This window comes from Saccopteryx leptura, chromosome 2, assembly GCF_036850995.1.
Source record: "Saccopteryx leptura isolate mSacLep1 chromosome 2, mSacLep1_pri_phased_curated, whole genome shotgun sequence".
NCBI lineage: Eukaryota > Metazoa > Chordata > Mammalia > Chiroptera > Emballonuridae > Saccopteryx > Saccopteryx leptura.
The window spans coordinates 18,759,130-18,772,980 of NC_089504.1; the positions used below are offsets into that span (position 1 = coordinate 18,759,130).

The following is a 13,851-nucleotide window of genomic DNA, read 5'->3' on the forward strand; positions in this document are numbered from 1 at the left end:
TATCTCAGTCAAATGTTTCAGTTTTACTATAAACACTTCAGTCACTCCTGTTGCATCCTGAGGCACAAAGGAAGGAAATCACAGCCAAGGCTATAGCCCTCATTCTGCAGGTGTGAACAACAAAGAAATTGTAAAATGCTCGGGGGCCGTGACTGACCTTGCTGGGGACGTCCCATCGTCTCTCTCCCCCTTGGCTCTAGCCATCACCTCTGGGAGCCCGTGTTCTCTGTGGGGTTTTACCTGCCAGTCTCCTGCCTCTCACCCTTCAAGCTCTTTCCTACTAAAACTACATAGTATACATTGTTCGTCTCAGTGTTGTGGGTAAGAGACCACATCTGCCAACACCATCCATGAGCCTGCAAACCTCACTCAGGGGCCAAGCCCATGTCATTAGCCCAACTACTGATGGAAAGAACAAAAAACACCACCCAACCCAATGCATCTGATAGGCAAGCGCTGGTGCAGCCAGGACAATGGGTTGTCCAGCCGGTAGGGGTGATCCTGGCCCAGTGAGCTGGAGAGGCCTCCAGGAGGGTGGCCAGGGGGAAGAGGGCACTGCCTACCTTCTTGGTCTTCACCGTGGATGTGCAGCAATCCCCACCATCGTAGTTGCAGAAGGCTCTGTTGTTGATGGCATCACAGTAATTGTCTCCCATGAATGGCTATATGGGATGAAAGAGGCAGGAAGGAAAGGTGCCTGTTAGCATAATCCTGGAGTGGAGGACATGACCCCCATCGTCATCCATCATCCAGCTGTCTCTCGTCTTCTCACAAACCGCCACCTGGCGTCGAATCCCAATACCCCCTTGAATAAGTTAACACTTCCACATTTATGAGGACTCTTATCTGGCCAAGAGTTCCCTAATTAAAGTACAGTTACCCTCGGAGACACATTCCTGTACACTGGGGAATGCAAAGCCACCAGGTAGACCCTTCACATCTTTCTAAAGGAGAGGCTCATTTTACCTGAATAAATGATAATGCAATTTGAGTCCCCTTGTCCCACTTTTCCTGGAAGTAGGTAATTAAAAAAATCATTTATAATCAAATCTCTGCAACTGTCTTAGAAAGCTGAATGTAAATTGCCCAAGAATGATAAAGATCAAATGCTAGTACTCCTAGGAACTGGGCACAGTGGTCTGAGTGTGACTGAGGGCCGCCTCCCCTCTGACACAGGCCCACAGAGGTGCTTGATGTCATGTGCTTCACACATCTGTCTTCTCTTGTTCTCCGTACAGCACGGGAGGCAGGCCACCCTAGCCTCACTTTACAGACGAAGACTCAGAGACTCAGAGCAAGAGAGGGACTCGGCCACGATCACATGGGCAGAGGCAGAGGAGTGATTTAAATCTCAGCTCCCTATTTTCCTCTCTGCCATTTTATGCTCTGTCACGTGTTATTTCCTCTGTTCCCCTAACTCTATGATGCTCCAAAGATGGGGAAACGATGACGGGGTTAAATCATTACTGATCCTCACCCAGAGCCATCGCGGGAGGCTGGGGAGGAGGGAGTCTCTGAAACCCTCATCCCCCCCCCCCCACCCAAGCACCTGTATTTCCCCATCGGAGCACTCAGTATGTGACCTCGTATGGTCTGTTGATGCACCTCAGCTCCTCAAAGACGTGGCCAAGTGTCCAGTTCATCGTTGCCTCCCAACCACCCAGTTTAATGCTGGGCACGACTTTGGATCTTAGAAGTGTCTTTGAAACGGAATGTAATTGCATTGGCTGGTTACCAGTGAGAAGGCAGCTGGTTTGGAAAACCCGGGTTGATGGCATCACAGTAATTGGCATCACAGTCAGTGGTTTGGAAAACCTGGGTTCTAGCTAACCTTCCAAATCTCAGCCGCCTGGGTGGTTACCTGGTGGTTCTGGCTTAGTGGCTTATCCCCCCTGGGCTTCGGGACTCGCAGGAGCGACAAGGCAGCGTCCCTAACAGTGAACACCCCCTGCCTCCCATCAAAGACAGTCCTGTGTAACTCTTTAATATACAGAAATAGACGAGAGTGAGAGGAGAAACCCTCTGACTGACGTTCGGGTTAGGGTCTCTAATGCTCAGGGACTCCTGGATGGGAAAGATGTCACCAGGTGGCCAAGATGGCTGCTTCCCAGCACGACCGCTGTGATTCAATGGTCGCCCCTTCCCATCCATTTTTCTATTCTAGATCTCCAAGCAAAATGTCTGGCAAATTGAACAAAATTGTATCAAATGTACATTCTTAACATGTTGCTTTAGTAAAATGATGGGCGAAGCACGCACACACGCGTGGATAAACAGACGCGTGGACAGATGGAGGGCAAGGAGACTCCACCGAGGACCCAGGGAGAGCTCAGTGACTGTCCTCACCTGACCAAGAGATCGTTTTAGTCTCAGCACTTAGAGGAGTGTCGGGCACAGAATCGGCACTCGGTGACTCTGTGATGAATGAATGAGTGACCGCCTTGGACACAGTTTGGGTCGGAGGGCTGCGGGCTCAGGGTCCCGGGCCCTTTCTTGATCTTGGCTACCTCTAGATACTCCAGGTTGAGGCCCCCTCCCTAGACCCAGCCTTTGTATCTCTTCTAAGCATACTTTTCAGGGCCAGACAAGAGACAAACTACTAGCTCGGGGCTAAGGAAGGAAGGAGACGAGGGGGCACCTGCAAGGGCGAAGGCGATAAGCATCATCCATCGGCAGGGCTCAGAGCCTGACAGGTGAGGGTCTCTTAGTGCTGAGTCAAAGGAGGGATCGAATTCTGCTGTCACACTAGTTGCCCAGACCGCCGACTCAGCAGAATGAGGGCCCAGGTAACCCAAGCTCCCTTTGCCCGAAATGCTGGGCTGATCCAGAGAGATGGGAGGAAGCAACAGCCACATGGCCCTTGGCCTTGGCTGTGCTGTTCCCGGCTGACTCTTGGGAGAATAGGCTTCTTAAAGACTCCAGTGTCAAGTGCCCTAAGACGCCACAGGAGGTCCCTAACCAATATATAGGGAAAAAAATGTGTGACCCACAGACTTATCGTGACAGAGGTCAGGGGATGGTTCACGATCAGGAGGAGACCTAGTGGAAAAGAGAAAGGACTCGCCTGGAAGTCAGGAGACCTGGATCCATGCTTTGGCTTTGTGTCTATATGCTGGGCCACCCTGGGTCAGCCCATCCCCCCTCTGGCCCACAATTTCCAGTCTGCACAACAAATGAATAGGATGAGATCACACTAAGAACCCTCCCTGGCCCTGGTTAGGTAGCATCGTGGGTTAGAGCATCAGTCCAACACACCAAGGTTGTAGGTTCCATCCCTGGTCAGGGCACATACAAGAATCAACCAATGATAGCATGAATAAGTGGAACAACAAATTGATGTTTCTCTCTTTCTCTCAGTCTCTGTCTCTCTTTCTTCCTCTCTCTAAAAATAAACTTAAAAAAAAAGGAACCCTCTCTGTTTTGGCATTCTATCGAATTTTAGATCAAACCCAGTTTAGGTCTCAGTTTCCCCCATCTTTATTTTTTATTTATTTTTTTGAGAGAGAGAGAGACAAAGAGAGGGACAGATAGGGACAGACAGACAGGAAAGGAGAGAGATGAGAAGTATCAATTTCGTTGCGGCACCTTAGTTGTTCAATGATTGTTTGCTCATATGTGCCCTGATGCGGGGTGGGGGTGGGGGGGGGTTCCAGCTAAGCCAATGACCTGTTGCTCAAGCCAACGACCTTGGGTTCAAGCCAACGACCTTGGACTTCAAGCCCCGCAACCTTTGGGCTCAAGGCAGAGACCATGGGGTCATGTCTATGATCCCATGTTCAAGCTGGTGAGCCTGTGCTCAAACCAGTGACCTCAGGGTTTCAAACCTGAGTCCTCAACATCCCAAGCCAATGCTCTATCCTCTGCACCACTGCCTGATCAGACCACCTCATCTTTAAATAAAAAGTGAGCTTTAGATCACTTGGGAAAGCATTTCCGGTTCTGACAATCTAAGAATTTCATCAAATACAGAGTTTTCTAGAGCACAGTCTAGTCCTTTTCACCTGACTTTTCTTGAGTGGGCTCTGGGAGGCCACAGAAATTTGGACATCGGCCTGAATGGGAGTGGGGGGCCTCCTTTCACCACCAGCTGAGAAGAACCCCAGGGGCATGGAGGTGCAGAGGAATGTCTTTTAGTTTTATGAGAGGCACTTCCTTGAGAACAGAGATGACATCCCAAGTGCCCTTCCGCTCCCAAGCAGCCCCTGGTACGCAGAGAAAGATCTCCACAGTGGCAAGTTCCAGGGCGTGCTGTGAAGTCAGAGCGGGGCAGGGTCAGAGAGCAGCGTCCACTCTCAGCTCAGTGGCTGGGTCTAAGGCGTCCGTATTACTTCCGGGGTTGAAGACCGAGGGCATGAGAAGCATATGGCAGAAGGAAGTGATCTGTAAGATGCTCATCAGTCAAGTGGGAATCGGAAAAAACCCTGCCTCATGCTGTTCTTTGAAGGTTAAATATGATAATGTTGGTAACATTCCTGGCATATTACAGATGCTAAATCAATATGGCCTCCCTCCCACCCTCGCTTGCAAACGCAATATTATGCTGAACACAGGCTCAGGGGGCAGAAAAACCTGGCTTGGAATCCTGATTCTGTTACCCATTAAACATCTTTTTGAGTATGTTTGTTGATATCGCTATGCCTCAATTCCACCATCTGCACGATAGAATCGCTGATTCCTGTCCAAGAAGCCAGTTAAAGGGATATTTACAGCATTTAGCAGGTACAGTCAATGGCGGCATGATTAACGTAACGATAAAAGTAGTCACATTTCTAGGAACTCACCTCACAGCCTTTGACACAGTGGATCAGAGCAGGGTGAGGGTACCACTTGAGACCAGCCGTGCAGACAACTCTCTGTGGAGAGAGGGAGAGAGGTCAAATAGGTTTGGTCCCAGGAGGGTGCCCTCTCTCTGTTGGCACCACAATCAACCGCATCACCTCTTCCTGGATTGTCCAAGCCCTGACCTCATCTTAGCATTTACGGGGAGAATTTGGTCCTTGCAGTAACAGGAACCATGAGATGAAACTACCTTCTGCCTTTGTTTGCAGGCGTCCTGACTCTGTGTCTCCCTGGCAGGAATAATGGCTGACGTGAAGCAGGTTGGGGGATGGAGACAGGATCAGGAAAGCTGAGGCTGATGTTTGGCCCGTGGATAGAGCTGGGGACAGGGTGGGAGGACGCGCAGGAAGGAGGGAGGGTGGGGCGTGCGCATGTGTGCGGCAGGGGGACGGGAGGGTGGGGTAGAGCGGGGCAGAGGAGCACGCCGGGGACCACTGTCTCCGGGTCACATTCAACCCGTTAGAATGGCACACTCTGTGGTGCCACCTTGCATCTCATGATCCAGATCTCTGAGGTTCGGGGCCTGGGACTCTACCTTTTAAAACCAAGCCTCTAGAGACGATGCTGATTCACACAGCGGCTCGAGCTCTGGAGCAGGAATGAATGAACTCAACTCTGAATGGAAACCTGGGGAGACAGAACCCTTCCGGCCTCCACCTGCCGCCATGCCACATGGGCCTGCCCACGCTCCCCGGAGGTGGCCCGCGCTGTCCCGCCCTGTCCCTGCGGCTCTGTTCTTGCTGTTCTCCTCCACCCAGCTGCTCTTCCCCATCTTCTCACCTGGAGGATCTCTGGTTATCTTTGAGATCTCTGCTCCAGGCGTCTTTGTTCTGCAGTGCTTTCCCCTCTCCCACCCTCAGGCGGAGCTCAGAGGTGTGCATCGATGAATTTATTTATAGCCTCCTTTAATAATACTAACTGTTGTTATGATAACGACAACTAAAATGTATTGAGTGCATTCGTGGTGCTAATTGCTCTATGCATTATCTTATTTATTTCTTGCCAGGCCGTAAGGCGGGCATTAATCTGGGGTCAGAAGGACAATAAATTCCCCAAGCTCCATAGCTGTTAACTGAAGAAACCAGGATTTGACGACACCTGGCAATTCTCTTGGAAATGATTTAAGGCAGCTCATAACATCTCATCCAACATGATGATCATTTTTAAAGTTGGTGGGAAAAAAAAAAAGCTAAAAACAATGTAGACAAAGTTGCATCAGGAACGAGGCTAATGTAACCATCCTAGAAGCTCCCGTCTCTGGTCTATCCTGGATGCCTTGCTTTTCACGGCAGATTACAATGATTTCTTTTAAAAAGTCAAAAGGAAGATAAAAATGATCTGGAGGCAAATGCCTAGATTTGCAATGAGAAGTAACTGTGTTGGGAGCCAGCCATGGTAGTCTCTATGACCAGGGTTTCCTCTCCTGGCCAAGGACCAGCTGATTACTTTAATTAAAAAAAAAAAAAAAAAAAAAAAGAACCATCACATGGGCCCAAATATGGAAAATCCATGTGACCAGCTCATTCCCTTCCTGAGGGCAGACCTATAGGGGACCCAAACTGTCAATAGGCTTCTTGGTGAGCTTGGAACAAAGAGAGAACCACGCGACCCTGAGATCTGGCTAAGACTGATCTGGGTGCTTTTCTCCTTTGCCCTTCGACAAATCTCCCATGCCTAGAATGGTGCCCTGCACATGGAGGATGCCCAAGAAATATTTACGTTTTGAATGAATGAATGAATGGACCCACCTCAAGACAGAGATGAGTTTATCAGTGGACTATATTTTCTTGTCTTCTTTGCTTCTCAAGCACCCAAAGAACATGTACTCTGCCTCACACAGAGTCTAGTTTAGGGAACCACTCTAGTATAGATGAGTTAAATATCTTGGACAAACAGCCTACCTTGAAAATCTGCCAACCAGTCTCAAAACGTGAAATCTGCTCTCTAGCCCCTTACTGCCTCTACCGACATATCTACCTTCAAATAGACTTACACAAGGTGATAGATGGGAAGGACCTTGGGTGTTGAGGTATGACAGGTGTGGAAGACTTAAAATTGCCCTGTAAATTTCCGCTCTGAAACCTGGTTCTCCCATCTGTCAAATGGGTACTGAAAATGTCATAGGCGTGTTGTGATGATGTGGTGAGGTAACCGATGTGGAAATGGGTGACCTAGGACTGACTGCTTCAAGTTCTTGAGATGTTAGACATCTCTGTCTCTCCCCAGGACTTGGCATGGAGCAGAGACCGAATGAAGGAAACGTGAAGACCCCCAGTGGACCCTGCCTCTAGCTCCGCTCCTTTCTTGCCCCTTGCTCCCTGGTCACAGGGCCAGAAGGAAAGAGAATCACCTGTTTTCATTTTCTGGAAAACTTTAACCACACTTTCATCTCTGGGTCTGACAGTCTGTTCCAGCCACATTTCGGGGATGCTGGAGGGGCACTTGGTAATAGTTCAAGCAATAGAAACGGCAGAGTTCGGATCCACCAGGGATTTGATGCCCATCCCTCCCCCTGTTTATTTGGGAGCTAATTTAATCCGTCTGTAGGAGTGACCTGGTGTGGTTGTACATGTTTCTGTCAGTTGAGGTTTACTTGACGTGAGTTCAGAAAAAGGACTTTTATACTATCTGCATGAGCCTATTTATCTTTCCAAGGTGTTTGGCTTTTCCACTATCCTCAGGGCTGCACGCCCCACCTGTCTCACCACAGGGCCCCTCTGTGTGTGGGGAGAACTGGCAAAGGGGACACGCAGCAGGAGATGAAGGAAAGGCGAGGCTGTTTACACCATAGGTCGGAAGATCCCAGTGGGGCCCCTCAAACGTCAGCCTTATTCCTCTTGATGCCAGTGACACCTCTAGCCCTGCCGGGGTCCCTTCAGACTAGGCTTTGTAAGGCAGTTTTCATTTCTTGCCTTGGTGCAGAGGAAGAATACACCGTCTTCCTAGCTTCAGTGACCACCGGCACCAATGCCACCACCGTCATTGTCAACAACACCAGCACCTCCCCCACCACCATCAATAACACCAGAACTACCACCATCACACTACCACCACTACTGTCATCATCTTCATCATCGCCAACCTCATCATCTTCATCATCAGGGACCTCAGCATCATTATCCATATCCTTATCAACACAAAATTCTCTATTAAGCAGATGATATGGTCCAGGCTCTGTGCTCAGAACTTCCATCAATTTGATTCTTATCATAACTATGAGATAGGTACTCAGTTTGACTCTGGTTTGCACCAGAGGGAACTGAAGCACAGAGAAGTTAAACAACCCCTCTCAAATCATCACACAGGTGATGACAGGGATTAAACCGACGTCTATCTGATTTCCAGGTCTCCATTTTGAACTCCACACTCTACTTCAAATTCCCCTAGCCCCCGAAGCGGTAAATATAAATTAGCTTCTTCTTTTGACCAGTGGCAAGACCAAGGTTCAAAAAGGTGGAAAGGCTCTGAGACAAATATAGGAGGGGGCAGAGTGCCTAAAAGATGAGTCCCAGACAAGAGGGGCCCCAGACAGAACCACACAGAAGGAGGTGTGTTAAGGGAGCCTCGTCCTGCTGAGGCTGAGATCTGATACCCCTCCTGATGTTTTCTAAGAGGAGTCATCTTTTCTCCTTGACTTTTTCCCTGGTTTACGGGACTTTCTGTGAGTGAATTGTATCATTTAACTTAAAAATAAATATCTATATCCTTACTTTTGCCTTTTGTTATCAGTGACTGTGCACCTGGCTTTCTCCTGGGCAAGCTTTCTGAAAGCCGAGGCATTCTCCACCCTGTATCCCTTGTATTTGAAGAATACCTGCCATTTCAAGGGAAGTGCCCAATTGAGGTTTTCAAGTAAGCAAATGAACCAATGAGCAGATAAGTGAATGTATGACTGTGTCCGTGAGTGTGTGAGAAATCGCTGGTTCTGGACCCATCTCTCCATCTGTGAGCTTCTCCTCCAGGATGCATGATATCCCCTTCTGTTCGTTGGATGGCCACTGAACCGTTCCAACCTCTGACCTAAAGACACTTGGCAGGATTCTCCACGGGGCTGCCTTCTCTTCAAGGAATGGATTCTGCATCCTTTGTCTGCAAGTGTTGCATGTGTTTATGATTTATAACGTGGGGGAGAGGGTAGCCTTGCAGGATGGGTGCAGGAGAATTAGCCTTGGGTTCAAATTCTGATTCTACGACACCATTTATGTGAACTGGGGACAATAACAATTGAATAACTACAGCTGCTTCTTCCATGAATGCTGATAATATTTATCTCATGGGCATATGATGGAGAGAAAATGAATTGGCATATATGGAATCACCTAAAAAGTAGTGCCTACAAACCATAGATCAGTGGTAGTCAACCTGGTCCCTACCGCCCACCAGTGGGTGTTCCATCTTTCATGGTGGGCGGTAGCGGAGCAACCAAAGTATAAATAAAAAGATAAATTTATGGGCTTGCCTGGTCAAGGCGCATATGGGAATTGATGCTTCCAGCTCCTCCCCACCTTCTCTCTCTGTCTCTCTCTCCTCTCTCTCTCTCTATCTCTATCTCTCTCCCTTTCTCTCTCCTCTCTAAAATGAATAAATAAAAATTTTTTAAAAATTAAAAAAAATCTTTAAAAAAAAGATAGATTTAACTATAGTAAGTTGTTTTATAAAGATTTATTCTGCCAAACTTAGCGAAAATCTGACATAAAGTACTTGGTAAGTAATTATTATTATATGCTTTAACTTGCTGTAACTCTGCTTTATAAATTTTATAAAGTAAAGTTACTTCCCTACTTTATAAATCACCATCACTGTGGAACCGGTGGGCGGTTAGAAAATTTTACTACTAACAGAGATACAAAAGTGGGCGGTAGGTATAAAAAGGTTGACTACCCCTGCCATAGATAGTCAATAAGTGGCAATTTCTTTTTTCTTTCCTTCATTCCCTTCCTCTTTCCCTTTCTTCCTCCTTCCATCATTCTTCCTCCCACCCCTCTTTCAGAAGCCAATAAGAATCCAAGAACCTACCTACCAAAAGGAATTAGAAGCCTCTGAGGTTGTGAGCAGCATTTTCTATTGGGAAACTCTCCCAGCACCCCTGAGCAAGAGGACAGGCAGGGCGGATAGGAGGTGCTGCTGAGGGGCTGCCCCGAGAGAGCTGGGCCCTGAGTTCCAGACACCCGGGGCAGGGCCAGAAGAGTCCATCTCATTCGAAGGTTGCAAGCCAACAGCTTCCAGGCTACCCAACCCACAGCAGTGTTTGGTTTGGCACACAAAGTACTTCACAGAAGTTAAAATTATTTGCCAATATTAAAAAAAAAAAAAGAAGTGATTTTATATTTTTAAGGACTCCAGATTTCTTGTACTACAGAGAAAATGGAAAGTCTGGCCATCCTAAGCCCACAGTTCTACCTTGCCCCCTTTGGAAGCAGCCTGTTTTCCTCGGTTCGCCCCAGTCCCCACCATTCCCTGCAGTCTCTCCAGCATTAAGCTTGACAGGCATCTCAATCTGTCCTTGGGTTTGTATCGTGTTGTCTCATTTATTAGATTGGAAGAAGATTTCTCTGTATCACTTTCAAAGTGCAGGGGTGTGTGTGTGGTGAGGCAGGGCGTCCCATGGGGTAGTACTTTAAAAACATAAAGGGATACAGTGTTGTGTTCTTAATGAAAGTAAAACTAAAATATGTTAGTACACCTGAAACTAATATAATCTTATCTGTCAATTATGTCAATTTTAAAAAATAAGCAAAATCAAACAGAGGATTACCTTGGTGGGGGAGGCACTGCCTGGTACAGAGAGGGGAAGAGTCTGGGGGCTGGAGATGTGCCCATCCTGATCTGGGTACTGTTTCATGAGTGGACACAAGAATAAATATTTACCAAATCTTATGCTTCAGAGGACCATGCAGGTTACAGCTCAATTAAAGCAGAGAACCTCAGCTCTATCTGGGAAGTCTTATTTGTTAAGTTGGGCAGTATGTACATGAGTGCTTGTTACATTTCTTTCTAAGTCTTCCTGAAATATTTATAGTAAATACAACTACCACTATGAATAATGAACCTACGTATTCCACATAAAAAAATGAGGTGTCTGGTGGGCTTCCCCCATTCAGACCACCTGCCTGGTTCCTGCAGGTGTTCGGATTTGTGGCTCTCGATTTCGGCCTCTTTCATTTCACAGACAGGGAAACTGTGGTCTAAAAAGTGATAGGGTGTGTCCAAGGACATACAACAAGAAGGCTCCTGGATTTGAACTAGAACCTTGGTCTCCCCAATAAGCAATCATAAATATTTAGTGAGCATCTACTTCTCGGCATTGAGGGACAGACCTCAATGCACCTGCCTTCACAAAGGTCAAGGTTGTGGTGTACTAGTCATAACACATCTCCATGGTGACAGTCCACTCATCTAAGCAGTCATCATTCTCTCCGCATGTGCCAGTAGGTGTAGAGTGATAAAAACTGAGCCCGTCGTGTGATGGGCACCCGTGGTAGGCTGTAGCCCACTTGCATGCGCTCACAAGAGGCAACAGCGTTTCTCTCTTCCTAACTTTGTGGGTAGTGACAGCAACTCGGAAAACCTGGCATTTGCCAAGGTGGGAATATTTACACCACAGTAACTGGCAAATGCTACCCATCAGCGTTCATTTTCTGGAGAGAAGAGCCAGTTGCTAACCATTTACCAGCACGTCCCTGGCAAGTGGTCAGTAAACATCCTGCCTTTCTTATTAGTATTGCCCATTCACGGGAGACTGCACAAACAGCTGAAGTAAACTGCAGCACGAGACTGACCTGGGTCCCCCTCCAATCCTCTCGGGCACAAGGCTTCCATCTCTGTGACCCCATTCCCTCCACTGTGTGAGTGTGTGTGTGTGACTGTGTGTGTGTGAGTGTGTGTGTGTGAGTGTGTGTGTGTGGTGGGCCTGGGTATGGAAATAAAAGATGGAAAGTGTCTGTCTGATCCAATGCCCAAGTCACAGGAGGAGGCCATGAACGGTCAGTTCTTGCCTCTCACTTTCGTACCCTGGGAAGAAGGTGATGGGAGTGGAGCACAGCCTTGCCCCTGACCATCCGCCTCACACTGGCCTCGGAGGCAGACCCGCAGAGGGCAGAGCCACCCGGGGGCGCCTCAGCCCAGCGACACCCGCCCACCCCGGCAGCCTCTCCCCACACAAGGGGCAAGTGTGTGGCGGAGGCCAGCGTCTCTGCCGTATTCCTGGAAATCATCAATCTCTGCCCTTCACCCTCCTCCCTTTTTCTACCACATTTTTTTCCTCCGGATAATGAGGCCTCGGGAGGCTGGTGGAGGTCTGAACCTCGTTATGGCTCTCTCGGTAGGCCGGCATCAATAAAGGCCGGGGGACCGGGGGACTGGGTGGGGGCTGGGGAGGGCAGGCAGCGGGTGGGCAACTGGGGAGGGGGGCTTGCAGGCTTTCAAATCCCTGGATTTATTTCACAGTGAATTAGAACTGAACTCTTTAGTGCCCGGGGCTCACAGAGGGGAGGGTGGGAATCACAGCGGGGGTGGGGGTGCAGCAGAGCCAAGGCCTGAGTGGAAGCCGGAGGGGAACGTGGTCTGGATCAAGCCAGGAGGCCCCTGAGTCCTCCCGGGTGTGAGCGTGGTCTCCTGGCTCTGCCCTGTGCGGGAAGGAGGGTATTCCCTGCCTTTGGCACGTGGGAGACAGGGTAGGAGAGCCAGAGGGAGGTGGGGCGAGGAAGGAGCTGTAACCATGACCCTGGCTCCGCTTCCTGTGCGACCCCGGCCTGGTCTCCTCCTCCCTGCTCCTCCGTCCCCCCCATGTGTAGAGTGAGGGCTTGGACTCCGGGATCTCCTGCTCCCCCCCCCCAGACGCTGATGCCCGGGCTCTGTGCGTGCTCTGGGGCCTGTACATCGGCCTTCACTGGGGCATCCGGGAGACCCAGGCGGGACTCGGGGGCGGGGGCGGGGGCGGGGACAGGGACAGGGGGCGGGGGCGGGGGCGGGGACAGGGACAGGGGGCGGGGGCGGGGGCAGGGGTGTTGAGTGGAGAAGAGGGTGAAGGAGCCCCAGCTCAGGGAAACGGGGCTGTCCGGTAGACGCATGGGAGACTCAGAGGCGGAAAGGCAGAGAGCCCAGGGAGGCAGACGGGGTGGGCATGGGGGGGGGGGGGGATGTGGGTCGGGGGAGGCAGAGCAAGGTGACAGCCGTGTCAGGAGAGGCAAGAGAGAAACAGTGACAGCAGCGGCAGAAACGGGCAGTAGAGCTGGAGCCTGGGCAGGGCGCTGCAGAAAACGGGATGGAGAGAGGAGAGGAGGAGCGAGCTGGGTGCTCAGGGCAGCGGAGGGGGCTGGCCAGGCCCAGCGCCAGGTCCGTAGGCCCGGAGTGCTGACCCAGCCCTCGCCATCGTGCCCACGGCTCATCTGAGAAACAGGACACCCAGTATCAGGTTCTGCCCGCCTATCCGGGCCGTGATCAGCGGCAGGCGGGCAGACGGCGGGGCCGCCCAGCACCCGGGCAGCGAGTCTGGGCCGGAGCCACAGCTGGACCTCGCCCTGCACCCCTGCCTCCCTCCCCTGCTTTCTCCAGGCTAAGGAGCCAGTGCCCAGCACTGGTACGTGTGGCCTGGGAAGCGTGTTGCCCCGGAGGACAGGGGCGGGCTCCCACCTCAGTTCCGGGGGCCCCTGACGGATCACGTAAAGGAAAGTGCTAGTGGCCGGCCCCAGAATGAACCCGGGCCATGGCACTGGCTGCCAGGGGGCGAGGCTCTCACGGTCTGACTGGGGCAAGCCAGCCTGGCACCTCGAGAAGAGCAGGTGCTTGGGCTCAGGCTTGGGCTCGAGGTCTCCCTCCCAAGACGTCGGTACTGCCCGGCCCGTACCCCGAAACCATTCTGAGGCAGAAACGCAGTCTTGTGTGCTAAGTGCTGTTCACGTGCACAACAGCAGGTGCTTCACAAACAATAGGTATTACTAACTCCTCATCTCACGTATCCATTGCTTTCTACCAAACAATCAAGTATGGGGAAGGACACCGGAAACCCAGCTG

General features: G+C 50.4%; 1 protein-coding gene across 1 annotated transcript in view; it reads right to left on the reverse strand.

The window, feature by feature from the left end:
• PAPPA (pappalysin 1) overlaps positions 1–13,851 on the reverse strand; it is a 239,630-nt gene that overhangs the window by 14,171 nt on the left and 211,608 nt on the right. The window contains exons 20-21 of the mRNA XM_066367327.1: positions 4,782–4,853; positions 564–662 (exon numbers count right to left, since the gene is read on the reverse strand). Of these exons, the coding sequence (XP_066223424.1) occupies positions 564–662; positions 4,782–4,853 (171 nt within the window). The remainder of the gene's footprint in view (positions 1–563; positions 663–4,781; positions 4,854–13,851) is intronic.